This window comes from Triplophysa rosa, linkage group LG15, assembly GCF_024868665.1.
Source record: "Triplophysa rosa linkage group LG15, Trosa_1v2, whole genome shotgun sequence".
Lineage (NCBI taxonomy): Eukaryota > Metazoa > Chordata > Actinopteri > Cypriniformes > Nemacheilidae > Triplophysa > Triplophysa rosa.
In genome coordinates this window covers 8,685,868-8,707,660 of record NC_079904.1, presented here as the reverse complement: position 1 = coordinate 8,707,660, position 21,793 = coordinate 8,685,868, and the positions used below count along the sequence as shown (strand labels likewise).

At 41.5% G+C, this 21,793-nt stretch overlaps 1 protein-coding gene across 2 annotated transcripts in view; it reads right to left on the bottom strand.

Annotated features, from left to right (window-relative positions):
- usta (uronyl 2-sulfotransferase a) overlaps window positions 1–21,638 on the bottom strand; it is a 65,934-nt gene extending 44,296 nt beyond the window's left edge. For both annotated transcript variants that reach the window (XM_057353558.1, XM_057353559.1), the window contains exon 1: window positions 21,196–21,638. In XM_057353558.1, coding sequence (XP_057209541.1) covers window positions 21,196–21,421 — 226 coding nt within the window. In that variant the 5' untranslated portion in view covers window positions 21,422–21,638. The remainder of the gene's footprint in view (window positions 1–21,195) is intronic.
- Between the last annotated feature and the right edge of the window lie 155 nt (window positions 21,639–21,793).

Here is a 21,793-nt window from a genome sequence, read left to right as displayed (position 1 = left end):
ATTGACGGAGAGATAAATGACAAAGTTCTTCAAAATCTGTGCGAGTCAGGGGGTGCTAAGGTGGTGACCAAGTTCCGGTTACAGGTCCTCTGCCAAAGAGGTGCATGAACGACCTCAGCAGATTCGTCGATTCTGAAAGCACAAGACGACTTGATATTAAGATGTCTAATAAACACAGACTTTCTTGTTACATGATTTTGACATTCTTGTTAAGATTGCAAATTATTGGTATGATCGCCCGTAACGGCTGAAGCGAGGTGAAAAAATAAATAAAGCGATTTGACACGGGATTCGTACCCATACAATAAAGCGAGGCAGCGTGTCACTACGGTAACAATCACACTAAGCTATTTCGCAATGCTAGCTGCTGCGGATCTTTGCAATAATATCAAGATGTCACACAACAATATGCAGCTGGATGAATCAAGGGAATATGCCCGTTTTAACTTGTGACCTCTGTGTTATTTATCTCTTATGGAATGTAGTTTACGAGTACCGTTTAGTAACCACGTCTTTTTAGAAGGAATGGTTTCCATTTGATGGCCCCTGTAGTGAAAGAACGATGCTCATTACTACCGTGTTAACTTGTGACTTAAGTTCACTATGTCTCAATTCATTTACATTATGTTACATCATGTTACATTAAATCTTTACGCTTTTTCTAACCGAAAGGCTGCTTATAACTATCACTTTGACAAAGCGTTAGCTTGCGACTTCGGTTTACAAGCTCATCTGTGTAGTTAAACCTTATTACATTTTGTGCTTTATGATTTTCACCAGTTGAACTGTAACGCCACCATAGCATAGCACCCTCTGACTCGCACAGACTTTGAATGTGCTGCAAAGAGGCTAACAACCGAGGGAGAACTTTGTCATTTATCTCGCCGTCAATCTGTAATAAATCATCAATAAGTGCATCTAATCTGAATGACACATAGTCATTTGATGCATGGTTATCGACTTCATTGGCTAAATGCTGTAACTCTCTAGCTAATTGTGCACCCGCCATAGTTACTTAACGTTATACACGAAGCAAACGATCAGTGAGTGACGTGACGTTAGTCCAAAACAAGTCAAGAGTAATCGATCAAACGCTTCAATCTACGCTGAACCAATAGTAGGCAAGACCAACCCATCTAATTATCATACAAGACACAGAAAAGTAAGAATAAATTCAAGAATAAATAAATAAAAGTGGAAATAAATACATGCGATAATAAATAAATATAAAAATAAATAAACGTATAAATAAATAAATGTAAAAATAAAAGGAAATGATAAATAAAATAATCTAAAAATAAAAAATAATAATAATTAAAAATAATTAAAAAATGGACACAAAAAATAATAAATCAATTTAAAAAATGAAAAGAAAAGTTAAAGCTAAGATCAATAATAGCTAAAACGAATTATTTTCTTTTATCAAACCATTCATTCCTTTATTTATTTTCATATTATTACATTTATTCGTTTACATATTTATTTATTTATACATTTATTTATTTATAATTTTTGCAGGTTTAGTCCTCCATAAAAGCCTACCCGAAAAGTCGCTAAATGTCGCCAGATGACGTCACGCGCTAGTTTGCATATCAGTGACGTCATCACGCAGTATCTGACAAGCTAAGCGCTTCAGGTCTGCTTCATATCTCTACTCTCTGAGCGGTTGTATACAGTATTATATTAAAACAATACACCCAAATGCACAATAAATAGGCTCTTAATGACTTATTTTTCTGTTTCTGTTGGCAGACGTCAAAAAACTATGTAATAGTGAGTGAACTCAACCACTTAAAACTAGCAGTCACTTTCGTTGAACAGCTAAAGTCCGTTTGTGTTCATGTGTCCATACAGTCATCGCGTTTTAAATCATAAATGCTCAAACAAGGTCAATAAGTGATTAGTTCTTGGAAACACTGTTTGTACATGCCTCTCTCATTCACGCGTCAGTGCGGTCTGAACTGAATGTGCTGCTTCTCCCAGCCGCTCACTGAACAGAGGCGGCGCTGGGAAGGCAAAAACTCGCTCTCGCGGGGCAATAGACGTGAACCAGAATGTTTCGCTAAATCGCCAAGTCTCATTCAGAAAGTAGCTAGATTTGTCGCTAGTCGCTTTTTGAAAAATAAGTCGCTAAAGGGGTCTGAAAAGTCGCTAAATGTAGTGACAAAGTCGCCAAGTTGGCAACACTGGTTTTACGTAGCTTCTGGAAATATGGACAGTTGCCTGCAGCGTCTGAAAGTGAGGCTTCAGGAGTAAGATTGGTTGGATGATGAGGGAAAGAACATTAAGGTGAGCCAATCAGAGGTAGAGTACGGCGGGTCCATCACGTTGCCAACAGGGGGAAAAAACGCTACAGGTGACATGAGACAGTTGACTCGCAGATACGACGAAGACGACCAACGATTTTTTTTACAGATCTACACGATTCACGTGAATGACCTATTTCAAGGTGAAAACGGCGAATTTCGCCGAAAGGTGACAAGTTTGCACCCCTGCACTTAGGATGCTGCTTTGTGATTGGTCCCTATCTCCAAATCTCGCCCCCACACCTAATCCTAACCCTAACCTTCGTAGGGGAAAGCAGTCGTGATGGGAATTGTGATTCATTTGAGTGATTCGTTCTTTTTCAGTTCGTTCACCAAAATGATTCGTTCAGATTCGTTCACTGATTCGTTCAGTGACAATTTCTATAATACGCCAGCAGGTGGCGAAAACGAGTTGTGTTATGGGGAGTCGTAATCTCACGGGGAGTAGGATTTTGATACAACACCGGCTCTGTGTTTCTTTATTGTCGGGCGGAGATCGCGCGCATTGAGTCGTGCATGTTTTAAAGCCGAACTTTGAACGCAACAAACTCTTCCTATGTGAACGATCTGTCAGCAACCGATGATGTAGCTCACGTGGACTGTCATCCGGCAGGTACTGATATCACTAAAGCTCTTTTTAAGCCTGTTTACATGAACAGACTCACCCGCCCCTCTGTGTTCTGCATGTTGTTTTCATTAAAATGATTGTGCACCATAAATAAACTTCTTGTATTAGCAAGAGCTGCTGAGTTTGACTATATTTTGACTACTGTTAAGCATATAATATTTCAGAATATTTCTAAAACTACAATGTTTAGATGATTGGTAAAAAAGTTATATTTGATTGTGTTGCAATGACCAAGGAAAAATAATATATTTTGTATTGTTTTAAAATATGTTTTCCTTAATTTTTGTGGTTTTAGTGTGTGCAATTATTAAATAAAAACTATTTCACATAGTTCTTGAAGTAATTTTCGGAGTGAATCCTACATTTTCGGTATCTGTTTCGGCCCACAATTTTCACTTCGGTGCATCACTATATACAGTCGCAGAAAAAATTAAGAGACCATTCTAAAGTTTTGTTTAAGCAGCATTTCTAGATGCATTGTGACCATTCCAGTCCAGTGTCTGTTGAATTTCAACAAAATGAAACCTCAGGAGTGGCAGTCAAACAACAGCAATGTGAAAGACTGACAGCATGACAAAGACACATGAAAACTGTGATAAAATTAAAGGTTATAACATAACAAATCTTCTTGAACTTTTCCTAAATGTACAAATATTACGTATTATTTAAAAGTGAATATGAACTTGTTTTCTTTGCAGTATTTGAGGTCTGAAAAATACAGAGCATCTTTTCTGTTACTTTGACCTGTTTCTCCAGATTTCATTTTCTGCAAATACATGCAAATAGAAACAATATTTTTGTTTGAAATTTGGGAGAAATATTGTTAGTAGTTAACAGAACAAAATGCACACAAAATTATTGTAAAAAAGATATAACGTGAAAAACAATACTGACTTAAAACTAATGTTGCATAAATTAATCAGTGAATGCAATTATCTACTTTTAATACTTTAATAAAATCAGACTCAAATATTGAGCTAAAACACAAAATGTAACCACCCGCGGTGACATTCACTGTATGTACACCTCACGAGCCAGCAACATGCTGTCCACCTGCTCTGAGACGCAAGCATTCAGGAAACCACATGCCAAAAGGTGATGAGATGCAGAGCAGACAAGAAATGAAACTAAATGTGTGGGGAGAGAGAAAAACAGGTGAAGTGAATCCATTCAAACAAATCACAATGGATTAATTTCACTCGCCGATAAAACGTCTGAATACAAGGAACTGAGGAACACACAGGTATCTGATGTCTGTTGTTTTTGGTGGATGAGACAAGGAAGGTCATCCACAATCAGCATGACAGTCTTAATGGAAAGCTTCTCTGGAACCTTGATGACATTTTTATGATCCACAGAAAACAGCTTCACATTTTGTTTACACATGTCAGTAACCCAGGCAAGAAAACCACTTGCCCTATAAATATACATCTATCTGCAAAAATAATCATGCTGCCTTTAGAAACCTTGCACCTGCCACTTCAGCAGATCAAACAAAATTCAATAGAACATACTGGATTTACCATATGAGATTCAGCCTTAATTCAGATGTGTATAAAACCTGACATTACCATAAAATTAGCTATTTCTATCTACATACATCGCGGGTCCCCACAACATGGAACTGCCATGTTGTTTCTACAGCAGCCCTAAACTTACAAACTGCTCTACGGGTGCATTTCGTAAATATGTTATCTTCTTCGGCAAAGAAGCGAAAACATGCCGACATCTTCGTTCTGTCGTCGCCTTAGAATTATAAGGTTCTATCTGACATTTTGGTCAAAATTGAGTAATTCGCATATTCTTATTCTGTGACAACTTGTTCACATTATGCCATGTTTTTTTTTAAATGTGTGCATTTTTGGACTTTGGACAAAAAGGTTCAAAATCGAATTATAATTTGGTGCTATAAGGTTCTATCTGCAGGAGCCAATCAGCACTTTGGATGCACACACGAGGACCAATCAGGATCAGCTTTCTTTGTCAGGTGACCGGACTCCTTAGTCACGGAAATATCTGAGGAAACAGTGCAACACAAAACAATGTTTAAAAGATACCTCAAGGTTGACTGTTTTATTGATTCTCTTTTCAACCAGAGCAGCTCAAACAACAGTATTTTTTGTTTTGTTTTAGGTTTTGTTGAGGAGATTAATTTGTTTATATTTATAGACACAACACTAGCCAGCAGCGCTAGCTTCCTAATACCTGTGTTTACGTAGACTCTCATAATGCAGTTAATGCCAAATAGTCTTGATTACAACAATAAACATAACTAGATAGGTACATTTTCTGAAGAAAATGTGAGTGATGCTTTGTGGCAAACCGCGGAACTGGGCACTAGGGTGATAACACATTAAGCCATGAATGAATTTAACCAAACCCTATGTCTCTACGATGTTCTGATGCAGAGATATAGGGTTTGCTAAACGGTTGCTAGGCTAAAATGTTTGGTTGCTATGGGCGTGGCTTAGCATCTGCCAATTGATGATGCTCTAAGCTATGAGTGTAAAGAACCAACCCCCGTCTCTCTACGATGTTCCGATGCAGAGATATAGGTATTGCTAAACGGTTGCTAGGCTGACATGTTTTGTTGCTATGGGCGTGGCTTCGAAGATTCATGATGATCCTGGGACACTGATTGGTTGCCTGAATAAAACGAGCCAACCCCCTTGTCTCTATGACACTGTGTTGCAAAGATATCCACATGAACCTTTTATAATGGGAGTCTATGGGATCGGTTGCTAGGTTGCTGTAAATGGTTGCTATGGGCGTGGCTTAATAGCTTCAAGATGATCCTGTGACACTGATTGGTTGTGTGAGTCAAATGAGCCCACCCCCTTGTCTCTACGACACTGTGTTGCAAAGATATCCACCTGGACTTTTTATAATGGGAGTCTATGGGATCGGTTGCTAGGTTGCTGTAATTGGTTGCTATGGGCGTGGCTTAATAACTTCATAATGATCATGTGACACTGATTGGTAGCCTGAACAAAATGAGCCCACCCCCTTGTCTCTAAGTGGTTGTACTGCGAAGATATTCAACACGGGACGGTTTTACGCCTTATATGGGCATGCTTCCTGTCAATGGGAAATTTTGGGTGGCTCTTACACCCCAGGGGTACAACTTACACCCCAATGTAATGTATGTTCTTATAGAGCCTGATAGCCTCTTCAAATGTGGTAACCCGCACGTTTCTACAAAATCCTTGCTCTGAGCTACGACCCGTCAAAGTTTGGCGCAATGTTAAGTCAATGGGTTTTTTCGGGTGTTTTTTCGCCCCCCATCGAGCACCCCTCACCCGATCGCTTCCAAAAGTCATGGTACACCATTTCTCAAGATAGCCTCTTGAAATGGTGTATCATCCAAATGTTTCTACGATGTCCTCGGTCGGAGCTACGACCCCTCAAAGTTGGGCGCAATGTTAAGTCTATGGGATTTTTCGGGTGGTTTTTCGCCCCCCATCATACCCCCCCACCCGATCGCTTATAAAAGTCATAGCACACCATTCCCGAATAGGCCGGTCGATTTGATGTATTCATTCATGGGTCTACGCCAAAAGCTGCGGGACAAGTAGCGTGCCAAACTTTTGGCGGAACAAGAATAATTATTATAAGAAGTATGTTCGAATAACAATAGTTATGCTTTTCAAAGCATCACTAATTAGCACGGCCTTTTATGCTTAACTTGAAGAAGAAAAAAGCATCCTAAAATATGAAATAAGTGTTTTTTTTACAAATGATTATACTCTAATTTCACGTTTTAACAAAATTTATAAGTAAAATGTTTGTGTTGCTTGAAAGTGTATTGCTTTAATTAATGTTTTGCATATAGAACCTTATAGTTCTAAACTAAAAGTGATTTTTCAGAATCAGAAGGTTCTATCTGCGTTTGACTTGTTCCAAAAAACCCATTTACAAATTTCAGAAAATGTTGATATTGTACATTAAGGGTCTCTGTCTTTTTCATGTATAAAAGAGATTTGTTCCTCATATCATTTTTGCTATATGAAATGCAAAAACTTTAAAGCTCAATATCTCAAAACTACTCCGACAGAACCTTATAATTCCAAGGCGATGCTGTGTCAGCTGCTGTAGTGCTTTGAAAGGAAGGGGGGAGGGTTGGAATGAACAGTCGGTTGCAATTTGCAATCTCACCGCTAGATGCCGCTGTAAATGAATAAAAACTGAATGACAAAATAAAATAAAATTAATCCTAAAGAGAGAACTTCACGTGTTGGCAGCTCAACCAATGTTAGGATTAAACAGACATCATATAATTTTAAAAAAAGAAAGAAAAAAATCGACATAGCTACATAAATTGTATTTTTCGCACTATAAAGTTATAGCCTACCCCAACTTACATTTATGCATTTTGGCAGACACTTTTATGCAAAGCGACTAACATTGCATTGTACTATACATTTGTTTCTGACTAAGTGCAATCCCCTGGGATCGAACCCATGACCTTATCGTTGCTAGCGCCATGCTCTAACCACTGAGCCACAGGAAAGCTTAAAATCTGACCGTTGAAAAAGAAAAAAAGAATGACCCTTGACCTTTTCAAATGCTTAAAACTGCCCACGAGCCAGACTTCCACCCATAACTACCTTCCCCCCATGCCTACGTCCTGTCTCCTGTACCTCCCTAGGTCCAACTTCAGACTCTGTCCAAAATCTTTTTTCTGGAACAGAAAGCTACTTCTTTCCTGTCGCCAAGTTCATTTTGGATGAGTCAATGTTCAAGTCCAACATCTCTGTATAACGAGTCTCTACTGGAGCTGTAAGCAACATTACAGTGTACTGAACACGTTTATATGGGCCCCAAGTCTACTGGCAGACTATCAAATGTGACATGCTTCCATTTAGCATTTAACTCTTTATAGTTCTGGATATTTACCAAACTTAAAATCTGCATTTCATTTAATGTCTTCCTACAAAGGTTTGGCTAAAAAGAAAATCTCAATCTTATGTTGTCATGATATATCTGTTTAATGTAAGACTGGACATGTTTTCCAGCTTTTTCCACACGAGGAAGAATGGTGGCGTAAATAGGTTTGCACTGTTAATATGTGGGAAACATTTGTAAATTTAAATTGACTACCACTTGATAATGTCATGAACTGGTTTATAAGAGCCTATTCTTTAATGATGTTTAGTTTGTGAGGATGTCTGTATTGGCATAAAACATAAATTATACAAACTATGATATACAGTATAGTATGAAATACAAAATAAAATACAACTTAAAAACACTACCATTTCTGTAAACACATCCAACCCAACGCAATTCAATAATTCAACATCACAACTCCAGTTAAAACTAAAGCTGTTGTTTGTGGAGCACGAGGGAAACAAACAAGCATAGTTAAAAACAGAATAAAAGAAAATCTATATTTAAAAAGGCAAAAGCAGGCCCGCATTCTTCGCAATTTAACTTGGTGCAATGTCTGATATGGAGTCTTGAACAAGGGCTTATCTTACTTGGCATCTTTACAGCCCAAATAAAAAGTGCAAAAGCCCAGATAAGTCAAAACAAAGAACGAAACTGCTTGCGGTTTTGGAGATGAGACCTACTGTGGGTGGTTTAGGATCTAAACCCATCTTTCATCTCTAACCACTGTTAGGGAGGACGGGGTTATGTTTAATTGTAAAGTTATTAAGGGCCTATAAAAGTCTTTATGGAACTTTACAGAGGAGGATTTGTAACTATATTGAAGTCACAGCTCATATACTGTACGTCTGGTGATAGACAAACTGTTTTCAAAGTGCTGAACCAAAACATAACAGCACATGACTAGTGAATTAACACACTGTCATTAAAAATCAAATGAAGAGGTGAGGAAGGACACAGCAAAGAGTGTGACTTGGTCTAGAACGAAGAAAACAGTGGAAAAAACAGTCACGTGTTTGGAAGAGATTGTATAAACACTGTGGAGAAACAAAATTTTCTCATCATGGCATAATTTCCTTATGTCTGGAAATATATATATCTTTCTCTTTACTCATAAAATAGTTTGAGTCCAAACTTTCCGGCATACAAAGCTTCTAAGTACTAAAATAATCTATCACATTGCTCAATGTTTTCACATTTTTGTGAACATTCTGTCAGCTCATTACAACACACAAACTTGGTAAGATTATACCATAGAGTTTGATAAACAAATATGTTTCACAAGAAAATAACTAACTGTGATTATGATGACACGGGTATGCAAGTACTCTGATGTGACCGCTATGATCGAACATGACAACGCAATAATTAAAGCCCTAACTATTTTTCTTCTAAACGTTTAAATCCACAAAATTTTGTGACAACTATGTGCAAACATGTCATATGAGCCTTATTCTCCTTATAGTAAACAAGCAGAAACAGCAGACAGAAAATGACAGCGAAGGAAAATGGGGTCTTAGTCTTAAAACCAATCTCTCAGGACCGTTTTTCGATGATCTTCATCTTGTCTTTGACTTACCACATCAAATACAATTAGTAACTTATTTCTTATTTGACAAAATGCCCATAAAATAAGATATGAGCGGTCTGGATATTTTCAGAGCGTAACACAATGAAACAGAGAAGGGGCCTCAAGAATTTTTTTAAACAGTTTGTATTTATAATTTTTTTAGTAAATCTTAAAAACGCAATGCCTGTGGAATGACCTGTTAAAATAAGGTTGCAATGCAACAGTGTTACAGCAAAAAAACTGTGCTAATGTGTATCGCATGCTCAGTCTCATGATCTGGAAACAGGGCTTCAAAAAACAGGGCATTTTTAGGCCCGCATCGGCCCTCCACCGAATCTTTCGGGGGGTGCATGCATACGTGTCTTTGCATTCGCGTTGCGTGTATTCGCATTTATAATACGTCCGTCTAAGTGGCCAACGCCTCCGTTACGGCCCCATACGTTAGCGGCAAACGCGTCCGTTACGGCCCCATACGTTAGCGGCCCACCGGGAAAACGCACGGTACGCCAGATGGCCAGTCCGCCCCTGTCTGGAAAAGAGGTACACACACGCATGTACACACACAGCTTCACATGAGAAACATCAAACATGGATGATGAAGCTCATATCCCATAAAATGACAGGAAATACTTACTGGGGCACAAAAAGGTGCTTCATGAAAGAAAGCAAATCACACATTTTAAGACAAACTGTTCCTTTAAGCTTAACATAACATTATTTTTACAGCAAAACAAATTTTACAGCATTACTTATTTACACTGGTATAAAAAGATGAAGTCAATGTTTCTAAGCCTTCTGAAATGTACACTGATTTCTCAAGGGTTTATTGTATTGAATAGGGAACACAAAGAACTGAACGGCGCAAGGCGATTACAAACTGGATCATAACTCTTGGTGTACACAGAGGACTGAAGGAGGCAGCAGTCCACGTGCTCTGATCCTCTACAGGTACCAACCAACTGATTTCAGCATCTTGAAATTTTATATGTATGTTTATATACTCAATACAGTAGTGTCGTCTGGATTCTGTAATAATGAGCATTGTTAAAGGGTTAAAAATTCTGTCATCATTTACTCTCACATCTGTCCAAAATTGTTCGACTTTCCGTCTTCCACTTGTGAAAAAACTTGCAATTAATACTAACACTGCACCCACATCCACAGACTATAGAAAGTTATAAAAGTTTGAAACAGCATGAGGGGGTGTAAATGATGACTATCCCTTTAAGCGCACGCCGGTCCAGTGTGGCATATGGGACATAACTGATGGCAATGATTGAACCAAATGACTCTGAACGCAAACTGGCATTTCGAATAAATTTAAACGAGAAACAACCATGCCGCTTGCATAAAACATGAAAGCTAAGCGCCTGGCACACACAACACAAACACGTACACTTTACCCAACAAGCGCACAGTGGTTACACACAACGATTCGGGCATGGCTGCCCTATCTGCCCAGCATGTATTTAAGGTTGCTATTTTAGAGCGCGCACTTCTGTTCTTTCACAAGCAGTAAATTAGCCAAACAGATCTGGCTTGCAAATTGTAATGTACGAAACAGACGATTCCAAACAAGTTACAGCGATATGCCAGAGCATTTCCTCTTCTAATGACATTAATGAACAATTAATGATTTCTGAAGACGGCTACCATAAAAAACATGCCTTGTACGAACTCAAACAGCATCAACAAAGCAAGACCAGTTAAAATGGAAACAGTTGGAAGGCAGCTTGCTGATCTCAGGATAAAACTAGACAGATCTGAGAAGCTGACTTGTGGAATGTTCTCCATCCTGTGGTTAAGGAGCTCTTGGTAAAATTGCATCACTGGGAAGATCAATGACCTTATAAAATGCTACAATTTGGTAATTATGATCTAAATGCTCCTCCGGGAAAAAAATCAACTAGGAGAAAACAAGATGACAAAAAACAGATGACACTACAAAACACAAAGGAACTTCCTAGAGGAGGTTCCTGGGGGTTAGTGACTTTTGGATTGGATTTCTACTTCAACCAAGTTCTCAGGAATGTTCCTCAATGGCAATGTTATTGGCACTGCCAAGTGTGCCCCACCCAAAGTACCACTGACTGTGCCACCCACAATTCAGTGCTGGGGCCAGCTGTGCCCACATCAACCTTTCGCAAGGGAAACGTTTGTTTCGTTTTAGTACTCGATAACATTTGATGCAATATTATTATCTATAATAACTCTACCGCGTCTTCTTCAACATCTGGTTCAAGTGGGGAATCACAGTTTGAAATGTGTTTTTACAGATTTGTGAGATGTTCAGAAGCAGCGTGTGCAGATGTGAAATACCACACCTCGCATATTCCCCTCACCAGAAGATCCTGACAGGCAGCTGCCAAAATATGCGACTGTCCTCGCCGAACTCATGGCAGCAAGAGCAAATGATGCTCTGGAGGAAATGAGCCAAGCCAAAGAATTCTCCTGAAGCTAGTTGTACAGAATCACACTGCCTACACCGCTGTGTCAGGTGTTATCTCAATGAGTCATCAGCCACTGTCTTGCATATCATCACATTTTTTCTGATGGAAATCTACATATCAGTGTTGGCTGTAATTTATGTTCAAGGACAAAGACTTGATATTTGTCTGTCAATTTTTGGCCAATGAAGTGTAAAGAGTTACAAATTAAGAGAAATAGGTTATATTTTGAAATGGTTCTTTACTAATCCTGGAGGACAAATCATTAATGACTTTGGTGTTTTATTAATAATTAGGAGCTATAATTAAATAATGTGGTTTGGGAAAGAAAAAGTAAACATTTCACTGAAAAAGAAATTGGGGACCCTCTTCTGTACCGATGTGAATCCGCTGTTGAAGACCCCTGCCCTAAAAAATGTGAATAGTGAATACTGCATTAATATGTATAGCCATATCATTTACACATAATTATCAAGTAAAATATTGTATTTAACGAAAGACTGTAAAGTCTGATCTTACAAAGGATATTTGTTCCATTCAGGAAACCAGCGAGAACCTCCCCTCAGTCTATGCACATATTTCACTGAAAAGTTCAAATGTCAAATCATAGATCTTGTATTGTTTGCTGTCCAGTCACAGAGTCTATAAACTTTCTATAGACTTTCTGTTTTTCCACTCCCATAGGACTGGACACTGCTCAGTAAAGGGGCATTTGAATACTCATAAACGGGTTCACAATCTGGCAACCCAATTCTCACGAACAACTAACACTGTTTACATTAAATGGCCGGGCAAAGTTTGATTGACAGCTCAGCATACTCATTTCCTGCTGCAAAGCTCCCACCTGCACCTCAGTGCAGTGCAAGCGTGCCTGTTAAGAAAGTCACTGTGTAAATCTGTCAGACTGGGGTGAGCGAGACGAGTAAATGAAATGAAAATTCAAATCAAATCCTCGTTTCTTAGTCGGCCACTGGAGGTGGCCAAACAGCCGGCTTAAGAGAGCAAAGATGGCACCTGCCAAAACTCATACGTACATGAGTGCAGCTCGGGACTGCAGCGACTTGATGTGTATGTGTGTTTTTATATAACAATGATCACACTTCCTAATATTATTATTTGGGTTTATAAAGTGCAAAGCCTGTAATGGAAGAAAATGTGTTTCTATGGGGATTGTGTTTGATTCTAAGTGTGATGTGAGGAATGTGTGCATACAGCAGCCCTGTTCTCCCTCTACATCAAACACGTGTGTAATTGTTCCAATGTGACAGTCATACGCAGCTGTGCTTAACTCCAGTGAACTATAGCTTCTCTCCTTCTTTCCTTTAAACTGTTTAGCTTATCCAAATGCTCTTCAACACAATGACCTATGCAGTGTCTGTTCACAGGCCATTTGCCACAGAATCGAAGCATCAAACAACAGCCCTATTGTAGAAATACAGGCTGAAAGTGGAAAGCATTAGAATGAAACGGATTCAAAGAGAGATTACTAGGGTGGACTAGGGGTGTAACGGTACACAAAATACACGGTTCGATATGTAGCTCAGTTTTTAAGTCACGGTTTGGTTAAATTTCGGTACAGTTAGGGGAAAAAATGCAAAACTTGTCTGATTGTCTTTTATTATTAACATTAACAGTGTACATTTTTAAACATGTAAATTGTTCAAATGTCTGCTTGGTTTAAATAAAAATGAAAAATAAATAAAAAACAATTACACAATTAAAAACATTATTTAAAATAAAATAGAATGAAACAGAAGTTCTCCAATATAAAAATTATTTTAAAGAAATCTCATTCACAAAAAGAATATTTGTTCTATTGTCTTTTAATTAGAATTCACAAATAAATTAGACAAAATATAAAATGTACTAAAAAAAATAAAATCTATAAGATAGGGATACAACAGTTACTATACAACTGTAATATTTAATATGCACACATGAAAGAAATATGTTAGTATACTATAGTATTGTAAAAATCCTAAGCATTTTTTAACCTTATGGGGAAAAAATCTTTAAAAATAATGTCTATACAGTCCATTACTAATAAATTAGATTTTGTCTTTCATAACCTGATATTTTGTGTTTCAAACAGAGATGGCGATAAAGAGACAACTGTTACGTATCATGAAAGGGATCTGGATTCAATTGCTGGGGGAATAGAGCTTATTAGACAACAAGCAAAAAATAAAAAGGCACAACAAAGCATAACACAGTTCAGGATGGGGCAACAGACTTGAACACAAGGCAGGAGGGGGAAGAGAGCAGTGGTGAGGCAGGGGTTAACAGGTGGAGGGCTAGGACGGCCCGGAGAGTCCAGCGGTGGTCGGTATGATAACCTCCTGGCGAATAGATCCACTCAGGGAGATGATAACCCCCGCAGGGAGAGATGACAATCACTTCGGGAGAGAGGTGAACCACCCTGGGACACCTGAGCCCGCACGGGGGGAGAAGCAGCTCTCGAGGGGAACCAAATGGTTATGGCAGGTGCTGCTTTCTGTAGCCGGACCGACACTGTAACTGGAAGGCAAAGAAGCCACCGAGTGCAGGAACAAGTCCCACTGCGTGAGGAGGGAGATAGTCCGTGGAAACCAGGGAAGAGATCTGGGGGCACAGCAAACGCAACGACACAGGAGCCTAGATGAGACAAGAATGGCAGATAATAACAATAAACTTGACAAGACTAGCAGTCAATGCTGAAGCACATACAACGGTCTGACACAGGACAAGAGAAACACAAGGAATATTAAAGGCACAAAATCTGAACACAAATGAGGAACAGGAGGGGAGAGAGAGAAAACAATGACCAAAACCAGGTGAGAGGAGTGAAACAATAACAAGATAATTTATAGGGTAACAAGTGGGCGGGGTCACAACACTATGACAAGAGAGCACATAGCTGGCTGTCAAAGCAATGCCATGTGCTCACAACAAAACAAAACATCAACACAGAGACAAAACTAAGGCACACTAGGCACGAACCGTGACAGTACCCCCGCGCCCAGGAATGCCACCTGGCATTCCAAAGGGAAAGAGGCACCCACCTAGACACACAGACAAGAAGCCTAAACACCAAAAGACAAGACATACAAGGACTCTGTGAACTCAACATGGACTCTGGGGAAGCTGCTTCTGACAGGGAGGCCGACTGAGGGAAGGCAGCAGTTGACTTAAACCTAGACTCTGGGGAAGCTGCCGCTGACAGAGAGGCAGACTGGGGAAAGACAGTAGCTGACTTAAACATGGACATGGATACCGGTACTGAGGGGAAAGACAGGGGCATAGACTTGGGGACAACCATGACAGACATGGACGCCGGCTCTAAGGGGGCGGTCGCTGACTGAGGGCCTATCCGGCCCTGGGGATACAGCCGCTGAAAGGGATGCCGGTTCTGAAGGGAAACCTGCAGTAGATTCGAGTGCTGGCTCAGGGACGGCCGCAGCTAACTCAGTGGCCAGCTGAGGGAAGGCTGCAGCTAATTCAATGGTCAGCTCAGGAGAAGCGGCCGCTGACTGAGGGCCTGCCTGCCCTGCGAACACAGCCGCTGACTCGGAAGCCGATTTGAGGGGAGCGGTCGTTAACTGAGGGCCTTCTGGCTCTGGGAACACTGCTGACTCTGTGGCCGGCTTGTGGGAAGCTGCAGTTGATTTGGAGACTGGCTCAGGGGAAGCGGCTGTTGACTGATGGCTTTCCGGCTCTGGGAGCGCTGCAGCTGACTCGGTGGCCGACACAGGGGAGCGCTGCAGCTGACTCGGTGGCCGACACAGGGGAGAGCTGCAGCTGACTTGGTGGTTGGCTTGGGGGGAGCGGCTTTAGACTGAGGGCCTCCTGGCCCTGGGAACACCGCCACTGACTCGGTGGCCAGCACGGGGGAGGCTGCAGCTGACTCGGTGGCCGGCACGGGGGAGGCTGCAGCTGACTCGGTGGGGGCCTGTCTGCCCTGGGAACACAGCCGCTGGCTCGGAAGCCGGTTCGGGTGTACCGGCAGCTGACTTGGATGCAAGTTCAAAGGAGACTGCAGCTGACTTGGATGCAAGTTCAGGGGAGACTGCAGCTGACTTGGATGCAAGTTCAGGGGAGACTGCAGCTGACTTGGGTACCGACCCAGGGGTGGATACATCAGACTCGGTGGCCGGCTCTGGGGGGACTGCAGCTGACATGGTAGCCGGCGGAGGGGAGGATACATCAGACTTGGTGGCCGGCTCTGGGGAGATTGCATCGGCGGAGGGGAGGCTGCAGCTGACTCAGTGGTTGGCTTAGGAGTAACGGCTTTAGACTGAGGGTCTCCTGGCCCTGGGAACACCGCTCCTGACTCGGTGGCCGGCACGGGGGAGGCTGCAGCTGACTTGGAGACCGGCTCAGGGGAAGCGGCCATTGATTGAGGGCCTCCTGGCCTGGGAACACTGCTACTGACTCGGTGGCCGGCACGGGGGAGGCTGCAGCTGACTTGGTGGCTGGCACCGGGGAGGCAGTAGCTGACTTGGAGACCGGCTCAGGGGATATGTGTTGCTGATGCAGAAAAGCTTATTCATGCACTTGTGGCCTCAAGACTTGAATACTGTAATGCTCTACTTAGTGGTTGTCCTGCATCATCAGTAAACAAACTACAGTTAGTTCAGAATGAGACCCGCTCAGGGGAAGCGGCAGTTTACTGAGGGCTAGCTGGCCCTGGGAACACAGCAGCTGACTCTGTGGCCGGTCTTGGAGATGCTGCAGCTGACTGGGTGACCGGTAGTGGGATGCATCCACTGACTTAACTCTCTCCAGAGCATCCTCCTGCGGAATTCTTCAAAGTTCTCACAAAAGGGCATGCGAGCCCTCCACGCAGCAATCCCCCACTCTCTCGCTGAACCAGTGAGCCGCGCGATAATGAATGTCACCCTCTAAATCCCTGTAAGCAATATATGAGACTGCTGAACCAACAGGGCACGCAAAGGGTCAGGAAACAATGGCATGAATGGGGATCACCACCATATGTCCTGGGTTCAATGAGGTCAGGCTCATGTGGGTTCCCCGGACAGTCGAAGGCAGAATGGAGGGAATCTGACACTGCTGAATCCATTATGTGGTCAGACCGTTCTGTCATGAAAGGGGTCTTGATTCAATTGCGGGGAACAGAATTTAGGCAAAACAGGCAAAAAATAAAAGGCACAACAAAGCATAACACAGTTCAGGATGGGGCAACAGAATTGAACACACGGCAGTAGGGGGAGAGAAAGCAGTGGTGAGGCAGGGGTTAACAGGTGGAGGGCAAGGACGGCCCGGAGAGTTCAACGGTGGCCGGTATGATAGCCTCCTGGTGAATAGATCCACTCAGGGAGATAATAACCCCACAGGGAGAGATGACAATCACTCAGGGAGAGAGGTGAACCACCCCAGGACACCTGAGCCCGCACAGGGGGGAGAAGTAGCTCTCGAGGGGAACCGTGTGGTTATGGAAGGTGCTGCCTTCCGTAGCCGGACCGACACTGTAACTGGAAAGCTGGGAAGCCACAGAGCGCAGGAACAAGTCCCACTGCGTGAGGAGGTAGATAGTCCGGAGAAACCAGGGAAGAGATCTGGGGACACAGCAAACGCAACGACACAGGAGCCTAGACGAGACAAGAATGGCAGATAATAACGATAAACTTGACAAGACTAGCAGTCAATGCTGAAGCACATGCAACCGTCTGACACACGACAAGAGAAACACAAGGAAAATTAAAAAATCAGAACACAAACGAGGAACAGGAGCGGAGAGAGAGAGAGAGAGAGAGAAAACAATGACCAAACCCAGGTGAGAGGAGTGAAACAATAACGAGATAATTAATAGGGTAACAAGAGGAAGGGGTCACATCACAATGACAAGAGAGCACATGGCTGGCTGTCAAAGCAATGCCATGTGCTCATCACAAAACAAAACATCAACACAAAGACAAAACTAACCGTGACAGTTACGGATTGCAGCTGTGAAGTGTACCAGAAACTGGTTATAACAGTGATTTTATTATTACTTTTTAGAAAGTTGTTGCGAAGACGGGACTGAGCAATCGGAATGAGTCACGTTGCTTGCCAGATTCGAACCTGCATCACCTACATAAGCATGTGAGCTAATCTTTGGCAATAGTTTTAGCAAAGAAAAAAGATTTGATGGCTCACTTGTGAGCCTCTAAAAGCATTTTAAAGTATGTTTGTGTGGGAGTGTAATGGTGTGTAATTTAGTAGCCCAAGAGGGTCTGACAGACATGGCACCATAACAAATCATGATTAATGGCACCCGCACACCCGAAATTTCTATGACCTTCTATTACTCATACACAAAACTGCCCGATAAACTACCGCAAACACTCCTCAGACAGCAACACAAACATGTGCCACTTACATCCGCTGTTTACAAGCACCGCAGCAAAAGGCGACTCGCTCTCTCATTTTCAGCAAGCCGAAACATTCCAAAGATACCACATCGTTCAATATATAAACATGTGCACACACATACACTGTTCGCTTTAAACTGTGCAGAACTTTTACAACAAAAAACTACTCTAGCTTAAATCAGAAGGGTCCGTTTCTGAACCTGCTCACGGCACTCACGCACGTTACAAAACAACAGTGTACCAAGAGACAGTGTTTTAACACACGCATGTTCACAAAGTATACACACCGAATCACAGCTCAGGCCAAAAGTAACACCTGCTCTTAAAAGTAAATAGAACAGGAGCTCATCCTCCGGCTTTGAGAAAGAGATAGAGAGCTTGTCTGTAGGTAAAAACAATATTACTGTGTGTATAACTCCACACAATGTTTCCTTTAAGTGGGTTTCTATGAGAGCTATTCATCCCTGGCTGGCTGTTCACAGCTTCACCGTTCATCCAGTCGTATCCCACATTCCTGTTCTTCTACATCCAAAATATCCTTCAACTACTCAGCAACAAGCCTGCTGTGTGTATTAGCAATGCCTCATTTTGTGGCTTAGACCAACCATGCAGTAGATTTTCAGGACTGGCAATAGAACTGACATTAAACAGGAATAGTTCACCTAAACATTCACTCGTGTCATTCTAAACCTCCATGTATATATTCTGATCGCTCTACATTCACTGTTCCTGTGGTCAAAGCTGGTCTGTGTGCCTCAGTGTTTGGGTGCGTTTAGCAGCTGACTGGCAACCGTAGCCGCTCCTGGGAAAGCGCTGATGTGTACAAAGTGAGTCTTGAGCAGACGACAGATGAACGTGGACCAGGAGAGAATCCTCTCAAGTTAGCAGCTACTTGGAAAAATCTGAAGTATACTTCAAGAGTTTCAGCACCTCACACATCACACAGTTTGCTCGAAGGAACAGTTCACACCATCATCTGTATGTTACTCACCCTCATGTTGTTCCAGACCTCTATGGTTTTCTTTCTTGAAAAGAAATACTGACCAAAGGCTGTCAAAGCCCCCCCAAATATGAAATTCAGTTGAGAGCTATTGCAGGTTTTTTGTCTATTGTTTTGTTTTATTCATCACTTTAAGCTAGTAGTTAGTACAGTACATAACTTCACGAGACTTGAGTCGTATAAACTATCTTTATATAACTTCTATGGCTTGACAGCCCTAATAAATCACAGTTTCATCTACTGTTTTGTCTAATGCAAAGAAAGCAAGGTGATAAAACATCTACCTCTGTGGTCTACAAAACAATGATTAGTGGCTATCACAATTATTCAATTTGCCTCAAAGAAGCAGTTCACACAAAAATGAAAATTCTGTCACCATTTACCTCAAGTTGTTGAAAATTTTGACTAGAAGACAAAGTAGTAGGAAAAATTGCTTTTTAAATTTCGTTGTTCTGTTGAACACAAAATAAGATATTTTGAAGAATGTAGGAAAGCAAATAGTTCTGGGGCACTTTTGACTACCATTGTCATTTTTCCCTATATGTCAATGGTGACAGAAATTTCATTTTGTAGTTGAACTGTCCCTTTAAGATTAATAATTATAACAAATACATCTAATTAATAATTGCAATTATAATAATTGTCTGTTTTAGTTGTCTGTTGTCTTTGTCAATTATTACAATTAATTGTCACACAAATTGAGCACTTTATTCATGAAATAATTTTCACAGCTTATTGTGACTCTTTAATCCTTTGCAGACTTGTCACTTGCAGTTCAAGACAAATACACTTAAAACTAGATTTGTTCAATAAAAGTTAACGTCAGAGCTGTTGGCACACAGGGACCCAGGTTTGGGTCCAACCCAGGTCATGTCTCGAATCCTACACCCCCTCTCTCACCCCCTACTTTCCTGTCTGCTTTCTCTTCACTGTCCTATAAAAGTAATGACAGCATTCATTGTATGGGTTTGGATGTCATGACCGTAAGTAAATAATGACCAAATTAAAATTTGGGGAAGAACTTTTCCTTTAAAGACACTCTCACAGCTACACACACACACACATGTATGTTTTATTATCTCCGTGGGGACAGTCCATAGGCGTAATGAGTTGTATACTATACAAACTGTATATTTTATCCCCAACCCCTAAACATAAAGATCGTAGAAAACATTTTGCATTTTTAGATTTTCAAAAATTATCGTTCTGTACAATTTATAAGCTTTTGTGCCCGTGGGGACCTCAATTTTGGTCCCCACAGTGACACGGGTCCCCATGAGTTGGTGTGCGTTCAGGTTTAGGTCCCCACTAACGTATAAAAAGCAAGTCCACACACACACACACACACACACTGACAGATGCTAACGGAAACTCACTTGCTGTCATGCGCTGCTCATGCTGAAGTTATTCTCAATTTCATAACAATACTATGACACAGACTGCTCTCTGACAACACATGATGTCTCATGTGCTCTGCTTCTTTCTCTCTGTCTTCAATTTCAATTGACAGAACACATTAAAACAAGTGCACTGTAGAAATATAGCCTAAAAAAACTATATAATCAAAGCTTAAAGCTTGCATTTAAATACCCCTTTAGCAGAACTGTTAAAACATACAGAGCGATCATACATGATAGAAATACCATGCGAAAGCAGAGTTGATTCCGATGAGGAACAGAGATGCGGCGTGGGTTTGTTTTGATACAGAGCCAGCACGAGCCGATTTACATCACAAAAAGCACACAACGCTAGTGTTTAACAGGAACCCCACAGACTTAACAAATGCATATAACGACCGAATGAGATAAATAAACATTTCTACTCTAAGCATACACATGGGACTTCGAGAGACACGCACGGCACAAACCCAAACCTGTCCCAACACGTCTATCCAACAAAATGCACGAAACCTCAGAAAATCCAGCATGTGCCTCGGCGACACAGCTGGAATGTTGGACGCGGTGATATTGCGGCACGACTCCACCAAGCACAGAGAAAACTTACCGAGGTACTGCCTGATTTCCAGCAGGACTTTAGGGGGTCCTCCGTTCAGCTGATAAAAGAGTGAACCCAGGCAGAAGAGCAGCAGGGTGGCCATACAGTAAGCATAATCGCGCAGAGAGAAGCGAAGCCCGAGAGTCGATAACCAAAACCCCTTCCTGTTGTTTCTCTCTCGGCTGTGATTCGCGGTCTGGTTGTTTAGACGAGGACTGCTGTTGTAATTCTTCATCGTCTTCTCACATGGAAGCGCCGAGAATGGCAGTCACCCATCCGCCTCTGTAGATGAAAACTTTTTACTCAACATGTAAAACATTAACTCACTTCGCAAACTACTGAGACAGATCTGAAGTTCGCCCGCCGTCGGGTCTGTTTTCTCTCGTCTGATCTCGGTGAGCTATTTTTGCGAATGAAGTTAGGAATCCATCCTCTGCTTTTTAGGGTTAGTGTCGGTGTCGGATTACTGAATGTGGAGGAAAAAGTTCAGCCGGAGGATGTACTCGAAAACTCACGCGCTGACGTGTGACGCTTAGCACCACCAAGCGGAGAGTTGACGCAACACGAGTATCAAAAAGAGGAAGACTTAACTCTAAACATACATCCC